The sequence below is a fragment of the Lupinus angustifolius genome, chromosome LG05, assembly GCF_001865875.1.
Source record: "Lupinus angustifolius cultivar Tanjil chromosome LG05, LupAngTanjil_v1.0, whole genome shotgun sequence".
Classification (NCBI taxonomy): Eukaryota; Viridiplantae; Streptophyta; class Magnoliopsida; order Fabales; family Fabaceae; genus Lupinus; species Lupinus angustifolius.
The window spans coordinates 4,127,750-4,150,988 of NC_032013.1; the positions used below are offsets into that span (position 1 = coordinate 4,127,750).

At 32.4% G+C, this 23,239-nt stretch overlaps 1 protein-coding gene across 1 annotated transcript; it reads left to right on the forward strand.

Moving 5' to 3' along the window:
- LOC109347537 (F-box/kelch-repeat protein At1g57790-like) lies at positions 17,882-21,879 on the forward strand. Its single transcript, XM_019587445.1, has 3 exons — positions 17,882-18,020; positions 19,102-20,218; positions 21,477-21,879. Exons 1-2 carry the CDS (start codon positions 17,989-17,991, stop codon positions 20,198-20,200), a joined length of 1,131 nt encoding a protein of 376 aa, XP_019442990.1. The 5' UTR covers positions 17,882-17,988; the 3' UTR covers positions 20,201-20,218; positions 21,477-21,879.

Here is a 23,239-nt window from a genome sequence, read left to right on the forward strand (position 1 = left end):
CTCACATTAATAAAATTGACACAAATAAATTATCCTCTTATAAAATTTATATGCATTAATAAATATATATTTCCAAATTTTCAATAACAACTTGGGTTTTAAGGATAAATTTAAATTTGTCATAAGCAATACAACATAAAAACACAAAAAAATGAGGTTGTATCAAAAGAAACTTTTATAAAGAATATGTTAGCAATTTTAAGTTAATATTAAGAAATGTTAACTATAACTAGCATTCTCTCCATTCTATATCTTTTATTATTTTATTTTTCTTTCAAAACCATTGTTGTTAAAAGTTTGTAACCACATTAAAAGTTAAACACTTTTGTATTGAAATTAAAAAAAATTAATTATACCACTCGAGATATTATTTGGTTTAGTTGTATATTAAGTTATTATCTTTAAGATATTTTATGGTACTACCAAAAGTTGTACAAAGAAATTGTCAACTATGATATCCCCATGATAAAAAAGTACATATCACTAAATCAGATAATTATTGTATCATAGAAACCATTCTAGAATTACAGTCACAATATGGCTTTCGCTTCACAATAATATGACTACTACTATCCACAAATATGGCTACTATTATGACTGTTGTCATTCAACAATATGGTCATCATCACTAAATGATAAGGTTATTGCCACTCATGATGTTATGAACTACATGAAAATAAATGAGAAAAGTTGGTTCGAAATTGCATAAGCAGAAAGAGGAAGAAGAGAGAGTTGAGAAATGTCATTCAAATGGTACACTTTTTCCAAATGAGAAAGACACTATTTATAGAGTCTAGAACTTGTCAAGTGGATGACCTATATGATGTTAGCTTTTTTTTCCGGTTCAATTAAAAATATAATCTACCCAATTTTGAATTTTCTATTTTTTAATTTCACTCCATGTTCCAATATTCCTGGTTGAAATTAAAAAAATAATTTTCGAAAATAAGTAATAGCCTCTTTAAGAATGTGTATAAACAAACATGTTTATTGACTTGGAACTTTGTATAGTGAGTAAAATTTAAATGTTACTAGAGTGACTTGTAGTCTTGATGTGTTATAAATAGCTCATGCATTAAAGTTCATGCATGTCTATCCCATTATAATGAATAATCTAGAAATTTATGCCCAAAATTCTAAGAATCAACTCATCCAACTATCTAAATATATAGCCAATATTTACTTTAGAATCATACGAAAAAAAGTTCCAATCCCACACAATTATATCCTTCTAGGACAACATGTAACATGTGATAATATAATTTGTTATTCATTTTCTCTTGAGGTATCTCATAACTCTCTTATTTGTGTCTTAATGCTCTACAATAGTCTATATGTAAACCTACATAGTAGTTCCATAATAGGCAATATCTGGTCTAATACAATAAGTTGCATATTAAAAGCTGCCATGATGATCACATATAAATTTATTTTACACCTTTACCATTATTCTCAAATATTTTAATACTTGAATCATATTGTTGTGCATATTTCCCAAGTAGTGTGATATTTTAATTATGGTGAAGATTGTTGGTATTTCCTTCAAATATGTTCTTGTAAGAAATCCAACACTGCATAGGATTGGAGTAGAGAAAAAAATCTAAGACTGTGTATTGGCATCAAATTCTTTGTTATATCTCTCCATAACTAGAGACAACGTATGGGCCTTAGGCACATGATATTAGGGTGAGATACTATGATATGTATATATACATTGTAAGCCCCAACTGGGTGTGCTAGAATTTGTAATCTTAATATCTAATAATATATTGGTAGCCGCGCAATATTCTAGAGGATGTAGACATAATTAGCCAAACGTCATTAACAAATTATCTTATCTTCTTCTCATTGATTTGTTTTCTATCGTTTATTTTATTATTTTTAGTCAATGTTGCGCAACAGTCACTTCATGCACACACCCACATGCACACACATACATACTATTTAGACACAAATGAGTATGTTAGAGATTGTAATCCTAATTTATAATAATATATCAATAGCCACTAAACATTGGTAGCCGCTAAATGCTCTTGGGCATAGCTACAATTGGTCGAATTTCGTTAACAAATTATATTGTCTTCTTCTTTTCTATTTAGCTTTGCCCTTTATTTTATTGCTTGTGGCTAACATTATGCAACGGTTTCGTCCGCTTCATGACACATATGGATAGCATGCAGGTCAATAGTCAAATTATTTATATTTATTTAAGATCTCCTAAATGGAGTGAGAGTAATACAATAAATTTCCTTTTTTATATAGTAATATTAATACCAATGATTACATTTATTATTTGAGGTCTTTCAGACCAAAGTTGTTACATAAGAATGATATCACAATATTGTTTAAACAAAATATGCATAGGCGGTTTACATAAACAATATGATAGTGAATATGCTACTTTCATATGTGTAAAAAAATACATTTGTTACTTTCAATCACCTTAAACGCATTCGAGGCAATTAAAATGTCAAAATTTTCATATCATTGCTTAAGTTTTTGCTTATGATCTTAGAGAGTAATCTAACATGAAGACCTTATCTTTTGTCCATGAATTATAAACCCTTCAAGTTGCACCATGTAGATTTCTCATTTCAATTTACCATCTAGAAAATGGTTTTAACATTTATTAGGTGTACCACTAAATTATGAATCACAACAAGCAATATCAATACCCTAATGGAAGTTATTTTAGTGATTAGTGAAAAAATATGGAAGAAATTTATGTTCTCTCGTTGCTTAAAACCCTTGGCTACAAGATGAGCCATATCTTATTCATCAACGAACAAATGGATCTATGATTGAAAATGATTCCTATGAACCTTTTGTCTTTAAAGAACCACCAATAATTATATCCAATAGTAACTTAGATTGTCGCTGAAGTCCATTGTACAAGACATGAATATGTGTCAATCCATCAAATCCAGAGTTGGGGCATCTTTTCATCTAGGATTTTTATCTCTCCCATGTTTCACATTAAGTTTCACTTTCTTCTTTAGATAAAACAAAGATTGCTATTTTTGTGTCCATTAACATTGAACGTGACAAAAAAATGATTCCTAAATATCTCCTCCAAATGGTTCCAATCGGTCTTTATTTGTAATGATTGGTCCAATAACCACTCCTTAGCTTTCCCTATCAAGGATAGTGAAAATAACCTTAGAGACAATGAATCTTGTTGTTCTTATTTTTTGACTACAACTATTAAACATAGCTCATAAAACTTAACCATATGAGAATATGAATTCTCATGTTGTAGTTCTACAAAAGGGCTAGCATACATAAGTTGAATGCATCATGTATCTTTTCATTTTCGTTTGCATTCCTTTAAGATCTATTTATAATTGTGAGGTTATTTGGACTATTTGCTCTCTAATTCATTGGAGTCACTTTTAAAAAGGTCATGCCTAGGCTTTGAATTTTTTTAAACAAACTAACAGGCCAGGTCCATGCTCCTACTTGCTATACAGGCTGAGCCTCTTTAAGGTAAAGCCTGGTCTGTTTCCATCCTTAACTATAAGACGATCATTTGGTCTAGGGACTAAATCCTAAGCTTTGTTTCTTTCAAATTGGTTTAGCTCTTCTTGCATAGCTAAAGACCAATGCTCATCCTCAATAGTCACTTCAATAGTCTTAGGCTCAATTTGGGCAAAAAATGCAAAAATATTACAAATATTATGCAAGGAATTTTGGGTTACCACTTCCTTAGAAATATCACCAATTACATTATCGATTTGGTGGTCCTTCTTAGTTTACCATTCTCGTGGCATTCTTTCAAGTTCTTGATTTTGACTTTGATCTTGCTCTTCTTGCATAGATTTTTCAGATTCTTGATCCTTCAAGTATGCATCGTGAAGTGTACCTACAAGATCAACACACATACATTCCTCTCCTATTTTCGAGAAGACTCATCAAATACAACATGTATAGACTTTTACACATTCATTTTTCTTTTATTAAAAACTCTATAAACTTTGCTATGATTAGAATAACCAAGAAATGTTCCTATATCTGCTTTTGAATTAAATTTAATTAAAAGATATTTTTCATTATTCAAAATAAAGTATTTGCATCAAAAAGCATGAAAATGAGAGATATGTGGTTCTTGGCCCTTATAAAGATCATAGGGGTTTTTATTAAGAATAGGCTTTATGAAAATACTTAGTTAATATTCAATGTACCTCTAACATAATTAACTAATGCATGATGCATGATTTTGAAAATGGTATAACTTCAACTTGTTTAATGCATCAAAATCATGTAAGAATGCTAATGCACCTAAATCATTTATGAATGAAAATCTAATATGCATCATGTTCATCAATCTAATATTTGAGATATATCATTAGGTTTACCCAACTTAGACTCTACCCATTCAAAGCACTTTAGAGCATAAAGAAATGAAAATTTACTCTTTAGTGTTTATTGATCCTCTTGAAGCTTGAACTTGAGTCTTCATGTTGTTGTAGTTGATTTGTCATTGTCCAGACTTTGTCTTTAACAAACTTTAAGCTTTGTCTTCATAAAAATCATGTCATTCAGACTTGCATTGATAACAAGCAGTGGCAGAGCTTTATTAGGGCAGGTGGGGGCAACTGCCCCCCTGAATTTTTTTTCCAATTGTTTTTTTAAAATTTATTTACCTATTCTAATATACATTTTTACCTTATACAAATTGTACATTTATTCTAAAAATTATAGATAATAGATAAAGTTTTTTACATGTGTAAATATAGATATTGCTTATAATATTTACTTCATTTGAGTTCATAATGATTTTGCACTTAAGAAAATATTATAAGATTATAAATTGTCTTTGTGGAACTTTTACAACAAAAATCCTAATATTCTATGTATTTTTATAAATCATTTAATATTAGGGAGGCATCCACTTACTCCAAGAGTAAGTTTCTTAAACATACTCCTCATCTTAGCCATCAATTCTAGGGAAATCCAATGATTTGAATTAGTGAGTAGATCTAAACCATTAGATATTCATAGAATTGATGGCTATGATGTGAAGTAAGTTTAAAAAACTTACTCTTGGAGTAAGTGGATCCCTCCTCTTTAATATTTATAACATATGTATATTTGTGCAAAAATTATACCTATAGACTTCAATGCGAGTAAGAAAATATTGATTTGAGATTTCAATTTCAACCTTTTGTTATTAATGTCATTAGTAATTCATGTTTGAAAAATTATCAATTATATATGAATTAATTGCAACTTTGATGATACGGTAAAATTGAATGCATATAATTTGCTTGATCAAGTTATTCATTTTATCTTAAGTATTTTGGTTTAACTACTACAGGAAGATCATTTTCAGTAACGAACACAACCAAATAAATTTATGTAGTAAAATAGGAAATAATTTCTTGTAGGCAACATGATGATTTATATTGAAATATAAATATCTGAAAATTTTACTCTTAATTCAATTATCGATGAATTAAAGTCTTTAACTAAGAGCAACACTTTAAATGAATATACATTTTTCTTTAACGTTTTTAATTTTTAATTATTATTATTTAGAATTAATATGTTATTTTCAATAAACAATTATCTATTTTTCTTTATATTTTTTTTGTTATTCAACTAATCTTAATTACAAATTACAATTGAATATTATTGTCATCAGTGACAATAAGTACAATGGATCAAAACATCATACAATAAAACTGAACAAAACAAATATACATATGCTTAACCTATAGGAGGAAAATTGCCCTCAAGCCTAGAAATACGACGGTAAATATCTTCGAATCCTAAATCTATCATTAAACCCATAATGTCCATCCTGACATTTAAGATGTCATCATGCTCTTTGAATTTCCCCATCATGTTGTCTGTGTGGGAAGTGAGGATCTCTTTCATGTGATCCATCAAATTCTCCACATCCATGTTGCTCCATCCTTAGGTCAGATTTCAAATAACTTCTTCCGTCATTCTATGTTCATCTTGTTTAAGGTTTGGTATTCTAATTTATTTGTTTTCTAAGATGTTTGGAAACTAACCTAACCAGTCACATTGATCCCAAAGTTACCAATGATGTGAGAAGTAACATTTTAGTCATTTATATTTTGGCCAATGAATGATGTTAGGAAACTAACCTATCTAGTCATATTTATGTGTTTTCTAAGATTTATGGTAACCTGACATTTTAGTCATTTCTTATAGCCACCATGCGTTCTTAAATAACTTATGGCCAATGAATGAGAAACCCATTCTTGATTTCATACATGTACTTCATGTTAGGAATGCTTGGTTGGGCATTGTTATGAGTCCTTGGAATTAAGATGTAGACAATGATGTAGTGTATGAGACTATTGTCAACTTTCATATGACAAGACTTGGTCGTATCTTCAATATGTGTTATATGGTTGCACAAATAAGATTTATAAACTAGCAGATGGTCAAAATCAGACCAATTCCTGTTTCCACAATATCATCCAAGGTTAACCCATCAACTAACTAAAAATTGTCTTGCGAGAGCGTAATCTATGACCCATTACAAGAGTAACCAATTTGTTTCCACATTTGGTCAAATTTGCATAAAACCCTTCACTAGCCTAAGATGGATATTGCCATTCCATTAGCAAAACTTAGTAATCAATTGAGTGTTAGGGAACTCAACTCTCTTTTTCAAAAGGCATAGCATGTCATGTAACAGGTGCATTTTAAGAGCACAATCATCAAATAATGTCATTATATCGACCTAGCTATCAATTGAATAGAAGGGGTCATTGACATACCTTGATGGGCATCCGAGGGGGTTGGTCGATATATTTGCTTATGTAGGAGAAGGGGCAAACACCAATCCTTTGCTTGACTTTTTTTCTTGTTTGTCGCTCATATAATTGGTTGGTGAAACATAAGGGTTTTGATGAAAAGAAGGGTTTTTAGAATAGAGAGGAAGAAATTTGATTGAATTAGAAAGGGGGCACAACATCTTCTTCTTATGAGAGATAGGAACCAAAAACAGTTCTTGGGAAGCTTGAGAGGAAGAAATTGAGTGTTTGAGTGAATGAGATTGAAGGATTTGATATTTTAATGGATGAATGACTTTGTTGACTAATCAATTGTTAATCGATTATGATTTAGTGATAGTCTATTGAGCAACAGAAAAATTTAATAATTCTGACAAGATAATCAATTATTTAATCAATAAGGAAGACAAAGATTATGCACAAATAATCGATTACTTAATCAATTAGCCATAGAATTTTATGTAGTTAATTGTTTAAATAACCGATTAGACACGAGAAATTTTCCCCAAAAATAGTAGACATGCACTTATAAGTCGATTATTGACCAATTAAATTTGTCTTTCCCAATTTTAACAAATTATGCCCAGAGTAATAAATCATTCTATCATTCAAACAATCCAATAGGCAAGTATTTTATTTAAAATTCATATGAAACGTAGAAGGACAAGAATGCAAAGGTAATTAAAATATATAATACATGAATTACGATAATAAAGATATTGCTAAGACATCAAAGTCATTAACCCATATTATTTTCATCAAGAATTCCAAGTTCTTCTTGAAGAAAGTATACATAGGAAATGATTAGGTAAAGATGTTGGTCAATTGCTTTGACCTCTCAAAACACTCTAAATTTCAATCTCATTTTTCACAGGATTTCTTATAAATGGCAAACTAAAAGGAGGGGTAATTTGTTTTATGCATATTAGGCATATTTTTGCCCCTTCTTTAAAATAAAAATCACATTAGCAAACTTAACTATGTAAAAATTGAAACAAAAGAAATTAAAAGAGCAGGGAAGTAGAGATAACGCCAAATGTATATCGGTTCACCTTCAATCCATGAAGGCTATATCAAGTCCTCTTTAAAATAACAATATATTTCCATAATGTATGAGTTCCAATACTGACTATCAATGTTAGTTCTCGAAATTCCAACAATATGGCTGCCTGTGCCATTACTTGGTGCCACAGAAAGAAAGGGGGAGAAGTTTGTCGAAAATGCATTGGCAGAAAATATGAGGGAGAAAGAAAAAGTTGAATGAAAGCGCATTCAACTTGGGGCAAGAAAATATGAAGGGAGAAGGCTTATATTTTTAACTTGGGATTTTTTCCAAGTTCCTCATCTCTCCAATGTGGGACTTGAGAGTTGTTTTTTCAAAACTCTTCTATGTGAGACTTGTGTGTTTTTTATATTTCACACCCAAAAGTTCCCACTAATGGTTTTCAACAAACCATGTTCTAACAATCCCCCACTTGAAATTAAAAAATAATTTCCGAGAATATTTGTGTTCTCAATAAGATTGTGCATAAACAAAGGTGTCATCCGACTTGAACCTTTGCATAGTGAATAAGATCCAGATTTTACTAGAGTGACTCGTAGTCTTGAACTCTATCTCCAGCATCAAACCACACACAACCTTTTCAAAGGTGAATTCTGTAAAGCCCGTGCGTTAAAGGTCATGCACGTCTATCCCAGTATAGTGAACGCTCTAGAAATTTATGCCCCAAAATTTCATAAAAGCGGCCCCACTTCCACATTTACATAGGTGAGTCTATCAAGAGTACTCCTATAGTCTAGATACTCCACTCCAATTGAAGTTTAGATCTCATTAAGAGTTTTAACTCATCCTTACATATGCTACAGGAATCATGCTGCTAATAATTTTAACGATTCAATTGATTATCAATGTAAACATTGAAATTAAATAGTATAAATAAAGAATAGATGATACTTGAGATTTTATACTGGTTCACGCCAAGAATGACATTACATCTAGTCTCTTAGATGATTTGAGGATTTCTACAATTTGGAGTGATTGTTCAATACAAAGTAGATCAGTAAAGACTTCCAATGTCTTTCTTCAAAAGTTTGGCCCTGGTTGATTCCCCACAACCTCCAAACTTTTTTTTCTATCCTAAAATGAACACAACTCCAAGATCCCTCACATCTAATCTAAATTTTCCTTTTCTTTTGTAAAATTTATCAAATCTTGTTGTTTTGATCAACACCTTCTTATGCAAATAACAACAAAAATCTAGATCAAGATTGCTTAATTATTTTCTATAATCTATTGAAAAACTAAGATCAAATAGAATATAAAGACTAGAGAAGATGAGTAGAAAATGAAAATAATGACCCTTTATTTTCTAAGAGTTCAGAAGTTAATTCTTAATTTGAGAGATTTAGCACTTGAACTTAATTTCTAATTTGAAAACCTAATTGAGTATCGAATATCATTTTTATCCATCTAAATTTCCCCCATTGGAAATGGAACGCTCGAGCTCTACTCTCTCCACTAGAGAAGAAGAGGACCAAAAAGACAAGAGCACAAAGCAAGCTAAGACAATGGAGTTAATACACAATAGTGCTTTGATGAACCAAAAGGCTTCCTTGAGAGTGGATGCAGTCATGGAAAATGGTAAGGAAGCCTTTGAGACATCAACGAGTCTGGTTATGAAAAGGAGTGTTATCTCCTGTAAAGATATTAGCAAGGGAGTAGGGGCGAATGGAATGTTCGACCATACTGATGAAGATGAAGAGGCAGATGCAAGTCACGAGTGCTTTGGATCTGAATCCGAGTCAAAAGAGAAAAGGTACATACCCTTTGGAGGAGAAAGGCATGCATGATGGAGAGAATTCAGAGACAAACCTTCTATGTCCAGTGGTGAGACTTTCCAAACAGGAGAGGAAAGCAACAATGAAGGTAATTGACCTTGAGAACGAATTTTTTCTGATTCGTTTTACTGAATGGAGTGACTTAAGAAATGTGTTTGACAGTGGGCCATGGATGATCCTTGGGCATTACCTTGTGGTGCAGCAATGGAAACCTGAGTGCAATCTAAACAATAATGAAATGAAAAAAGTTGTTGTTTGGATTAGGATTCCTAGTCTTCCTATTGAATACTATAATTATAGGATTCTACATAAAATTGGAGGTTCCTTGGGCAGGTTTGTCAAGGTGGATGATGCTACCCTTCGAAACAAAGGAGATTTGGACCCCATACATGTGTGGACGAACGTGGAAAGTTTACCCGTATTTGCATTGAGATTGATATGAAGAAAACCTTGGTTTCTAAATTTGAGCTTCACCATAAAATTTATAGGGTTGAGTATGAAGGATTGCACATGATTTGCTTTGGATGTGGGAGGTTTGGTCACTGACTTGAGTCTTGTCCTCTAATGGTGTGTAAAAACCCTGTCAGTTCTCAAGTGCCCACCATGTCTAATCCAGGAGAAAACTGTGGTGAACCTAGCATTGGTGAGGAAGGAGAAGGGAACTTTGGTCCCTTGATGATGGCAAAGAGAAGGAATGGGAAATTAATGGCACGCCTAGAAACCAAGGGGAAGCCTTCACTCCTATGCCCACCTCTTGGCCAAGGAATTAATGAGCCAAAGTCAAGAGGGGTCTTGGTTTTGTATCCTAGATAAGGAATTAATTGAAGAGAGAATGTTGCTACAAAATGAGGAGGGAATACACGAATTTCATGTTGTTGTTACTCATGGAAATTCGGTTATTAATGAAGAGGGTTTATTGCCTCAATTTGAGCAACATGCTAAAGGAACTAATCATGGATCAGTTTCAAGAAAAGGGAAGGCAATTATGGGCAATAAATGTGAGACTTCAAAAGCTGCAACAGGTACCCAGGTGGAGCATTCATTAGTAATGGAGAAGCATTTTAATATGCATGAGAAGGAATCTTCCCCATGCAATGTAACATATCTTTGGGGACCACCAACAATGACCCTCAAGGTCCTCCCTCTCTATCTTATGGGGCCACAATTAATGAGAAAGGGGGGTCCACACATGGGGGCTAATTTAATTGACCCACCAAATTATGTCAATGTTCAAGTTTATTCTCCCCTTTCTTCAGTGTCGTGGGCTAATTGCTCAACAAGTAGTGCCAATAGATTTATGGGCCAAGGAGTTTGGGAAAAAACACCAGACCCAAATGGCATGGAGGTGGATGATGTCCTTGAATTTGCGGCCCACTCAATGAATCATGATGAAGATTTGGTGGCTCATTTGGAGTCCTCACGTGTTCAGGAGAGTTAAGTGTCCTCCCTTGGCCTCTCTTTGTATTATTTTTTAATGAATTTTATTTCTTGGAAAATTAGGGGAGCTGCTAGTAAAGGCTTTCCAACTCTGATTAAAGACTTGGTTCATTGTCATAGGGTGCCTTGTATTGCCCTCTTTGAGACTAGAGTGAGTGGTAGTCGAGCTTTAAACATTATTCAAAAGCTCGGATTTATGAATTATCATTTAAAAGATGTTATTGTTTTTTCTGGTGGTATTTGGATTCTATGGGATTCTAGGGTCATGGATATTGAGGTGTTGGTCTCTCACCGTCAGTTTGTTCATTCTAAAATTCGCATGGTAAATAACAACTCAATTGCTTATGTTACTTTTGTCTATGAGAGTCCTAATGCTACTATTCGTCTTGCTCTTTACAGTAGTCTTATCAATCTTTCAAGTGGTATTTGTGATCCTTGCATTGTTATGGGTGACTTTAATGCTTACTTGGAAGCTACGGATAAAAGTGGTGTGGTGTGGGCTTCAAGGGTCCTCCTTTCACTTGGGAGGCTCGTGGTGTTAAAGAACGGTTGGATGGAGGTATTTGTACCCATCAGTGGTGGCATATGTTCTCGGATTCTTTCATCCTCCATCTTCTGCAACTGAAATCGGATTACAAAACTTTGTTGTTAAGGCTTCATGGTGATTCTCATTACCGTTAGGTTCCTAGGTGTTTCAGGTTTATGGCTAGCTGGCTCACTAATGAGGGGTTCAATAATGTGGTTCAAGGGGCTTGGAGGAGTACTCATGATTGACTCTTAGCTTCCAACAACTTCAGAGAGGATGCTACTGCATGGAATGTAAATGTTTTCGGTAATAACTTTCACAAGAAAGACGCCTTATGAAGATGCTTGAAGGAATTAATATGTGATTGAGTATGAGGTTTGATAGAGGGCTCAGTCCTCTACAAAAGAAGCTCTGGAAGGAATATAATGTGATTATGATTTTGGTGGAACTTCTTTGGGCTAAAAAATCCAGATGCATGTGGTTAAAGTTTGGAGAACGTAACACTAGCTTCTTTCACACTACTACTCTAATTAGACGTAAAAGGAATAAGATCGAAGCCCGACTGGATGATAATGGGGACTTAGGTACTGACTATGATGCACTCATGATACTTATTGAGGACTACTTTAAGCTTATGTACTTGGATGAGGGTGTAGTGACTGCCTTTGACACTAGAACTACTTTAATTCATCCTCATGATAGTATTGCCCAGAATCTTCAGTCGCCTTTCTTTGGAGAAAAAGTCAAAACTGTTATTTTTCGTATGCGTCCATTGAAAGCTCTAGGACTAGATGGGCTTAATCCTCTTTTCTTTTAATCCCAGTGGCAAGTGGCTGGTCCTTAAGTTATTAAATTTTCCCAATAATGCTTCGAGAACCCTTTACTCATTCATGAGGTTAATGATACTTTGTTGGTTCTTGTCTCTAAGATTGATTCTCCGGATAAAGTTTTGCATTATCGACCTATCTCTTTTTGTTATGTCCCTTACAAGATGGTGATTAAGATTCTTACTAACAGGTTAAGGAGTGTGATGGGGGATTTGGTTTCTCTAACCAGTGTAGCTTTGTTCTTGGGAGACATAGCTCCAACAACATCATCATTGTCCAAGAAGTCTTCCATTCTATGCGCACTTTAAAGAGAAAATTTGGTTGGGTGGCCATTAAAGTTGACCTTGAGAAGGCGTATGATAGACTCTCTTGGCCTTTCCTTCAGTATACACTTCGTATGATTAGCCTTGACGACCATATATGCATATTGATCATGCATTGTGTTACCTCCTGGAACTACCAGATCAGTTTTAATGGAGATAGGTCTCCTCCTTTTAGTCCCCAGCGAGGTCTATGTCATGGTCCACTCTCCCCCTATCTTTTTGTTTTGTGTATGGAAAGGTTAGCTCACAAAATTATGGATGAGGTGACTATTGGGTCGTGGAAACCGATAAAGCTCTCTCGGATTGGTCCCCCCTATATCTCATTTATTCTTTGTGGACGACCTCCTCCTTTTTGGTGAGGCCTCAGTGAGTCAGATTGAACACATCTCTTCTACTCTTTAGGATTTCTGCTCTAGCTACCATAGGTATGAAAGTTAGCCTCGCTAAGACTCGTATGATGGTTTCTAATAATGTTCATCACAATGTCTCTCAACAACTTCAACAGTTAGCTAACTTTTGCATTACTTCTGATATGGGTTGTTATTTGGCAGTTCCTCTTGCTCGCAAGCGTGTCATGACATCAACCTATTAGTTTATCCTTGATAAATTCAATCCAGGCTGTCCAGTTGGAGAGCTCATATGTTGAATTTCGCAGGTCGTGTCGCTCTTGCAAAGTCGGTCATTGCATCTCTATCAACTTATTGTATGCAAACTACTTTTTTGCCTCAAGAGATTTGCTCTAAGTTGGAGAAAATTCAGAGAGACTTTATATGGAGCACAACTGATAAGCAAAGATCGTCCCATCTTATTGCTTCGGAGAAGGTTTGTAGGCCTAAAAATGAAGTTGGCTTGGGTGTAAGGAAAATTCATGATTTTAATAGGGCCCTTGTCATGAAACTTGGTTGGGGACTTATGTCTGCCACTGATGCTTTGTGGATTAAAGTGCTTCGGGCTAAGTATGCTTATGGTGAGAATTTGGTGCCTATTGTTTGAAAGCGCAATAAAGAATCTCATATTTGGAGAGGTATAAGATGTACTTTGGGGGGATGGTAAAATTGCTAGGTTCTGGTCTGATAATTGGCTTATTTCAGGTGTGATTCTTAAGGAGGTTGCCCTCCATCCTATCTAGGTCTCTGAGGTTGACAAAATGGTGGCTGATTTCTATGATCATAACAATTCTACTTGGAATTTCCAAGACTTCATGCACATCCTTCCTCCTCAATGTTCGGCGGAAGTTATGGTTATGCCTCCCCCCTCTCCATTGATGGGTTCAGACTCCATCTAATGGGGCTTAACTAGTAATGGCCACTTCACATCCAAATCAGCTTATGAAGCTATCAGGTCCAAGCACACAACCCAATCTAGGTCTTGGAGCACAATTTGGAAATGGGATGGCCTATTCAAGGTTAACAATTTCCTTTGGCGTGTTATGCATAATGGTATTTGGGTAAACGATCGTAGATGGAAGGCCAATATTGTTGAGGATCCTACCTGTCCCATTTGCCTGTGAGAACCGGAAACAGTTATTCACCTTCTTCAGGATTGCCAGTATGTGAGACCTATTTGGGAGAGCTTTCTACCGATTTACTCTCAGATCGGTTTCTTCACTAGTGATTTGAAAGTATGGATAATTGAGAATCTCATACATGTTGAACTTATTGATGAAGCTAGCATGAAATCTCATAATTTTAACCTTCTCCCATGGTCAATATGGAAAATGAGGAATGATGTGGTGTTCAAAGGCAAAGTCTTTAATAAGCAACATATTTTCTACTATGCTGGCAAGTTGACTATTGGCAATGCTTCCAATCTTAACTTGGGCTATCTAAATCATTCCTTATCCTCTCCTACTTATAAACAGATATTGGTAGGTTGGGACCCCTCACCTTCAAGTTGGTTAAAATGTAATGTGGATGGGTCAGTCAGATTACATAATAATTTAGCAGACCGTGGCGGTGTTTGTCGTGATGACTCTAACAAATGGATTTTTGGGTTCTCCAAGAATCTAGGGACCTCAAATGTCTTATGGGTTGAACTTTGGGGCATCTTCTCCATCCTCACTATGGCTTGGAAAAAGGAGCTAGGAAGATCATTGTGGAAAGTGACTCTAGAGTGGCTATCAATTTGGTGAACAATGACTGTGATAACTTTCACCCTTATGCCTCTTTAGTGAAAGTGATACAGCTTTGGGTGGACAAAAACTGGATAATTCGTTGCACTCATATTCATAGGGAAGTTAACCAGGTTGCTAATTTTATGGCAAATATGGCACACTCTTTGCAAGTAAGCACACATGAGATGGATAGGCCTCCTCCTACATGCATGGATTTACTTTTATTCGACTGTACAAACATGTTTTTACCTAGAAATGTTCTAGGTCTCTTTGAGGGTTCTCCCCCTCCTATTCACCAAAAAAAAACTTAATTGATTCTTGAGAGATAACATAAGGATTTTATAATTCTGTTTTTCTATCCTATATAATCGATTAAGATTTAGTCATAATCAAATTATTGGTTTTTTAAAACATCTTAATAGCTTACTAAAACAAGATAATTGATTAAGTACAACTCAAAATAGTTTCTCACAAAATGTATTTAATGCTTAATCGATCATGTGAGATGAAACTCATATTTTTAGCTTAATCATCATATGTGATGATCCTAATTATAATAAATATGAAATGTATGCAACCTATTTGATTATGTCCATCATTATATCTTAGACCTAAAAGATATAGAAAAGAAATATAAACTAAGATATAAACATAAGATTAGTGTCATTTGTATGTCACACCATATCGTCCTGTAAATTATTGTCTTTGTAAAAACCATGATATGCATATTCTTCAAACTCACATGTATTGATTTAAGCTTTCATGCCATGGCACTTTAGATTCAGGTTGTTTTGTATTTTATTATTATTATTATTATTATTATTATTATTATTATTATTACATTTTGTTTGTTTTCTGTTTCTCTTTTTGGAATAATAAAAAAAAAGAGTATATAAAAACAACATAAACATTTTGCATTAGCTATCATTAACTATTCCCCATAATTAGCCCTTAAAATTTAATTATTGATAAAATTGGTCTATACAAATAATAATATTTTATTATTATTATTACTATTACTATTTCCTTTTCTTGTTTCCTATTTTTCTTTTTGGAATAATAAATAGAGAAAAATATGTTGAATACCATAAACTTTATGCATTTTGTAATTAGTCACTATTAAGTATTTTTTTTATTCTTAATTATCCTTTAAACTATAATTGTTGGTGAAAATGGTCCCTATATAATGATAATGTTTTGTATTTTATTATTATTATTATTATTTCAATTTGTTAGTTTTCTATTTCTCTTTTTTTGAATAATAAAAACACCACATACTTTATCATTTTGTAACTAGTTATTAATAACTATTTTTTTTATAATTACTCTTAAACTTTAGTTGTTGGTGAGATTGATGTCTGCATAATGATACTATTAAATTAATAGTAATACAAAATTATAACTCATGTATTTTTGTTTTAACATTATTGACTATTATATCATTATTATTTAATTTTAATTTTTATATATTGTTATAGTAGTACATTAACTACTTTTAACTCCGAACGTTGCTTGTCTGATCCTTTTCAATCAACTTTATATCTTGATAGTGGAATCCTCCTAATATCAATGTTAGTTAACCTACATTGTTACATTATTATTGCTGTGAGTCTAATTACAATGATTTCTTTATTGATCTATTAGTAATTTAATAACATATTTATATAGGGATCAATTTCATAAACTCATAAAGTTTAAGGAATAATAAGAAGAAAAATTGTTCAGTGTGATTACTTTCAACAGTAAAAAAAGAGTTTAGAAAGACTTTATACATTTTTTCTAATAATATAATAATTAAATATTTGGATAAAATAATTAAATATTAAAATGTGACTTTTTAAGGGTTTTTTTAATAATAAAAAGTATATCATTTTTTAGTAAAAAGCAATAAATGTTAAATCTAAATAATTAATAAAAATCTTTAAACTAATTAATGATTAAGATCCCATCTTTTTTTGTTGTAATAAATTATATTAAGAGTGGAGAAAATGTCATGAAAATTGGTTTTTTCTTATGATCATCATTTGATCATTTATCTCTAAAATTCTTTTACTTATAAAAATAATAATTTATCATAAAAATGAAGTAAATGTCTTGATGAGTTATTATTTTTCTTGGATAATTATTTGAACAGTCTTAATTTATTACTTATGTTCCTTTAAATATATAGGAGTTTGCTAAAATGAATAAATTTGTTTTTATTAAGAATCATGTTAGAGTTATGAGTATGATTGAAAATAATTAAGATCCCATCTTTTTTTGGTAATAAAATTACATTAAGAGTGGAGGAAATGTGATGTAAATTCGTTTTTTCCTAAAATCATCATTTGAACATTTGTCTCCTTTAAAATTCTTTTACTTATAAAAATAATAATTTATCGTACAGATGAAGGAAATGTCTTGATGAGTTACTTATTTTCCTCGGATAATTATTTGAACAGTCTATTCCTTAAAATATATAGGAGCTTGCTAAAATGAGTAAATTTGTTTTTATTAAGAATCCTGTTAGAGTCATGACTCATGAGTATGATTGAAATTATTTTCGGAACATATAATTTTATTAGAGTCATAGACATCCAGAGAGCTAGTTCTTTGAGTAAGAATTTAACTCACCCTTCGTTGCTTAATTAAAATTAACATGTATTACATTTTAGGTGTAAGAATCAAATAATTTGATTACTTAATTATTTAAAAATATATATTTGAAGTAAAATTTTAATAGTTGTATATTTTTGTTATAAGCGATGCCACATTAAGAGACTAGCAACTGGCAAAATAAAGTGGCGTTGAGGATCACTTTTTGTGTACTAAACTTTGTATCATTGAATGTCCTATTTATTTTTCATTAGTTAGAAAAATAAAATATATATTAATTTTATGTTTTTGACCGACGAGAATAAAAGAAAATATATAAAATAGTATGAGAATAGAAAATGTGCTCCTTTAATTATCAACCTAGTCCCGTGTGGACGTGTCTTGGTAGAAACTTTCACACGTTTTTTATGAGCATTTAAGCCGCCTCACACGTGCTAGTGCCGCCACTTACCTCATGTTTTTTTTCCTTTAACCTCTCTCCATTTTCTGCTTTCCCTTTCTCTCCTCACTTTCTCTTTCTCTCTCTAGAGATCAACTTGATTGAGCAATTGGCATAATGCGGGGGAAAAGGAGGAGAAAATTGAAACTGTAAGTTATGTTCTTCATAATCCAAATGTGATTTTTTCATTTCCATTATTACAATTTTAATATGTTTTTTTTTCAAATTCTTTTATCAACTAAGACAATATATGAAAAGTAGGTTTTCAATGCTGGATCAGTATGGATTTGTAACAAGTACAGATTTTTATTTAGTTTTTGTCTTGTTATGGAGTGTGAATTTCAAAATTGTATCTTCAAAGTGGAATTGTTTTATGGTTGTGAGTGCACTAGGGTTTATTAGTTTATGCCTTTATGTATTGATCAGATCAATATCTGAATTTGATTTTTTTTATTTGAAAAATGAGTTATACTACTGTGAATTATTGAGAATTGGAGTGGTTTGTGTATTCTGTATTTTTATTTTTATACTTTATTTTAATTTCAATTTCTAGAATCTAGTGTTGAATTTATATTTAACCCTCTGCTAGAACTGTGCTTAATTTTAGCGTGTGTACTTTTCATATGGATGAATTCAAGCTTTTTTTATTTTCTTTTTTGCACACTATTTTATTTTTATAAGTAATGGTAGAACCACGTCTTAGATTCTTAGGTGGTTTGGACATATATGAAGGGGGCTGTTAGAGAAGTCTTAGTAAGAAGAGTAGATCACATGCAGTTTAGTCCAATTCTTCGAGATCCATGGAAATGAAAACTAATGTGATACAACAGAGAGAGGACAAGAAAAACTATAAGTGAAACAAAAGAGCATTATGGTGTCGTTCAACTGAACCTTGTGGGATTTAAGGCTTGGTTGTTGTACTCTTTATTTCGTTGGATTCTTGGACTAACTTCTAATTTGTAAAACTCTTGTAGACCCATATCGTCAGTTTTGATGGCATTCCTACTTATTGTAGTGTTACTATATTTTATACTTGTCATGATGTAAACAGCTGATTCTATGTTTTACAAAATCTGAGTGCTAGAAGAGAGATTGGTGGACATCTTTTTTAGGGATGGAGCACTGTTTGTGTTACAAAGCTATAATCTCTTTTTACTTTTGCTGTTATATTATACGTGCATTTAAGTTAATTTTCCCACTTCTATCTTACTTGTATTTCTAACTATATAGGTTAAATGATGCAATCACTGACAGTAGAAGAACAGGAACTGAGGTGAAGAATGAAAAACTGGAGCTGCAAACTTGGTCTGATCTCCCTGTTGAACTCTTAGAATTAATCTTTTCCCGTTTAACCCTAGACAATAATATCCGTGCATCTGCTGTTTGCAAGAGTTGGCATTCTGTTGCCACTGCTGTACGTGTGTTAAATCAATCACCATGGCTTATGTATTTTCCAAAATTTGGTGATTGGTATGACTTCTATGACCCTGTGCATCGTATTACCTATTCCCTTCAGTTGCCAGAGTTAAGTGGATCTAGAGTTTGTTACACAAAAGATGGTTGGTTACTGCTATACCGACCTAGAACTCACCGAGTGTTTTTTTACAACCCCTTTACTCGGCAGGTGATCAAACTGCCAAGATTTGAGATGACATACCAGATAGTTGCCTTCTCTTGTGCACCAACGTCGTCTGATTGTGTTCTCTTTACGGTGAAGCATGTTAGTCCTACTGTTGTGGCCATTAGCACATGTTACCCTGGGGCAACAGAATGGGCCACTGTTAATTATCAAAACCGCTTGCCCTTTGTCAGTAGCATATGGAATAAGCTTGTGTTTTGTAATGGACTCTTTTATTGTCTGAGCCTCACAGGTTGGCTAGGGGTGTTTAACCCAGCTGAGCGCACTTGGAGTGTTCTGTCAGTACCTCCACCCAAATGCCCACAGAATTTTTTTGCCAAAAATTGGTGGAAGGGGAAATTTATGACAGAGCAAGACGGAAATATTGTAGTTATTTATACATGTTCTAGTGAAAACCCCATTATCTTTAAGTTAGATCCGACATTAATGCAATGGGAAGAGATGATAACACTAGATGGAGTAACTCTTTTTGCTAGTTTCCTGTCTTCTCATTCAAGAACTGACCTCCCTGGAAATATGAGAAATAATGTTTACTTCTCTAAAGTTCGATTTTATGGAAAGCGATGCATATCGTTCTCTCTTGATGACTGTAGATACTATCCGCGTAAGGAGTGGCATGACTGGGGAGAACAAGACCCTTTTGAAAACATATGGATTGAACCACCACAAAACTTCTCTGGGTTCACATGAAGAATTTTAGTGAAACAAGTAAGCATTTCCAATATTTGTTTTGACGCAGTTTATAAATGTTCTGTAAATGTTTGATATATGCTTTCATAGGTATGCTGTCTATGCATAATAATCTAGTTTATGTTTGTGTTTTACTAAGTAACTATGAATGTCCGAATTTATCATCGGCAGCATTGGTTTTCTTTTTTTCTTTGATAATCAGTGTTTGCTATAGTCCAGGGTGAACTCAATCAGTCATTCTTATCAAATGTTCAGTAATTAGGATTTAATTTTGATTCATTGTTGGTGTAAAGGTTTTTTCTACACAAGCATCTAATTATTTACTGTCATGTCATTAAAATAGTTTGACAATGAATCAAAATCAAACTCCTAAGTTGTTTTCAAATCTTAAAGGAATTTTCCTAGAGAAAAAAGTGAATGCATTGACAGTGTGAGTGTTTTTCACAGTCAGTATATCATCTACGATTCATATTTAATCATCATTAACTCTTACATATAAGTAATACAAATGAATGGTGGATGAATACTGATTGCGTATAAATCTTTACATCGACAGTCTTTAGATATTACACTCTTTTCGTAAATGATTAGACATGTAATAATACTTAATAGCATCTCCTTTTTCAATTTTAGTTATAAAATATGAATGATATATTGCATTTACTTTTCTTTTACATGAAATGACTGTAATTATAATATTTTAAAACTGGTATAGTACACTCGATGCTTTTAAAATGAACATGGTCCTTATTGACTTTGGAAATGAGAAAAGGGATTAGAGGTTAGTGTGAAACCATGAAACTTGTGCATATATCTACTTTATATATGCATGTACAAATAAGTGACATAGCCGACACTACTTAGTAAGACCAAGGTTTGGTTGTTGTTGTTAGCTGTACAAACAAGTGAGATCACTGTTTGTTGTGAGAATGAAAGGAGTGAATTCTGAAAATTGGATCTCACATGGTCAGTCAGAATTAAAACAAGTCACGTATGTCTGCTGAAATTTATGATTTTGAATTTTTACTTAACAAATTAAACAAGTTCATTCATTTGCATTAACCAATCAGCTTTTTTGAAGTTTGTCTAAAATTCCACATAATGTCTATATAATTGATAAGTGATTTTCTTCCTATGGTCTAGGGAGGGGGAAAAGTTGGGTTATAAAAATGGAAAAGTTGTATGATTTATATTGACAGTGACAGATACAAGTTCCAAGTTGAATGATTTATAATGTCAAAGATGATTTTATGTAACTGTGCTCCCTGTTTTCCAGTTAAGCTGGTTAGCCCAATCTGTTGTTGTGCAAATACATTATTTTGAACGAGTGGGGACTGGAGAATAAACCTCTATTTACAAAAACTCTATGTTGGAATGCAGTATTTCCATTCAGGTGTCTGTGTTAATGTAATTATTAATCAAGAGCATGAAAATTTCCACACTGCAGTTTCAGATTTGCTCATTGGGCTGTAAAAGTTCATTATTAAAGCTTATTTGGAAGCATTGCCTAAGGCAGCATAATTACAGACTGTATATAGGAGGCTAATAATGTGTGAAGGAGTCATATTTAGCTGGGGTAAGCTAAAGCGTTACCTCTTTTTTATATTGTCTATGTGGATCTAGAAATATCAATTAGTAATTGAATGCCAAATTAAAAAGGATGAACTTTATAGATATTATCACAATATTTGAAAATAATGCTTAGAAATAAGAAAAAATATGAATGTGCTAACAATGTAAAAGTTTGATATACTGTCATTACATATCCATATTTCATTTTAAATTATTATTGATTCTTAAAAAAATGGTAATATAAATGAATGAATATGATATATTGATTGTGTATAAATCTTTATACTGATATCTATATACTCTAGAAAGAATAGGATGTTAAATAATGCTGAGGATGATTGATGTATAAAGTCTAACTCTCATAAGGGAAGAGACTATTTTAGAAATTTGAACTATATTGAGATCACAACACAGACAACTTTATTATTGGATTGAAATTCACCTAGGATACTAAATAATTGAACTACAATTATTTGAATAAAATAATGTGATAACATTTCTTTTTGTACATCCGAAATAAAAAGAAGAAAAACTAGACTGAGGGGCAATACTGCCATAACTTTAATAAGACTTGTGGCAATTCCATAATAAAATTTTTAGTGGGTGAACTTAAGTTTCAAGTGCAAAAAGCACATCATTGAATATACAAGTGACAACTGCCCGAATTTGGATTTGAATTATAATTGATTGATTATTTACTAATTCATTTAAATCTATTATATTATAATTTAAATTATCTAATTCACCATTTCTAAACTTAAAGGATCATTCATTAATCCATTTGATTTTTTTAATTGAAACTAAAAATAATTTTGTAAAAATATAATTCTTTTAAAATACTATTATTTTAAATAAAGCATTTTGTAAAAGCACTTTTAAAAAAAGTGATTTTTTGAAATATTATTATTCTTTTTTTTTCAACATTTTACAAGCAGGTGTTGTTTAAGTTTCTTTATGTAAAACATTTGATGAACTTTGTATTGCTGTAAATTTAGAACAAATTTTAAATATTAGTTAGGTCCATGTGTCCTAGATGGCAAAATGGGCAATGTCTATAGGCGCGTCCCCATAGCTTGCATTTTTTACAGGAAGGGCATACATATTTCATCCATTTGCTTGGTTTGTCCTGTCTGTTTTGTCCGCCAAGCCTGCAGACATTTTCAATGGGCAACGCGGGTGGTCCGCTAGCGGTGCACAAACATAATTTAAGGAAAAATTATGAAAATTTCAAATAAGTTATGATGTAATATGATTTTTATTCCCTAAAAAAAATTATAATTTGATGTGATTTGATAAACTTCATATAAAATTTCAAGTTTTTTGTTAACTTTTTTTTAATTACTTTGTTTAGTTTAATTTTATTTATTATATGATCTTTTTTTTAATTTTTTTAATTATTCAATAATATATGCGGGCCGCCCGCAAGCATGTTAGCCCATTTTAAAACGGACAAGACAATGAATTTTG

Coding starts and splice junctions, on each gene's coding strand:
- LOC109347537 (XM_019587445.1), top strand. CDS start 17,989: ATGCGGGGGAAAAGGAGGAGAAAATTGAAACT. Junction 18,021..19,101: donor AGGAGGAGAAAATTGAAACT/GTAAGTTATGTT, acceptor CTAACTATATAG/GTTAAATGATGCAATCACTG.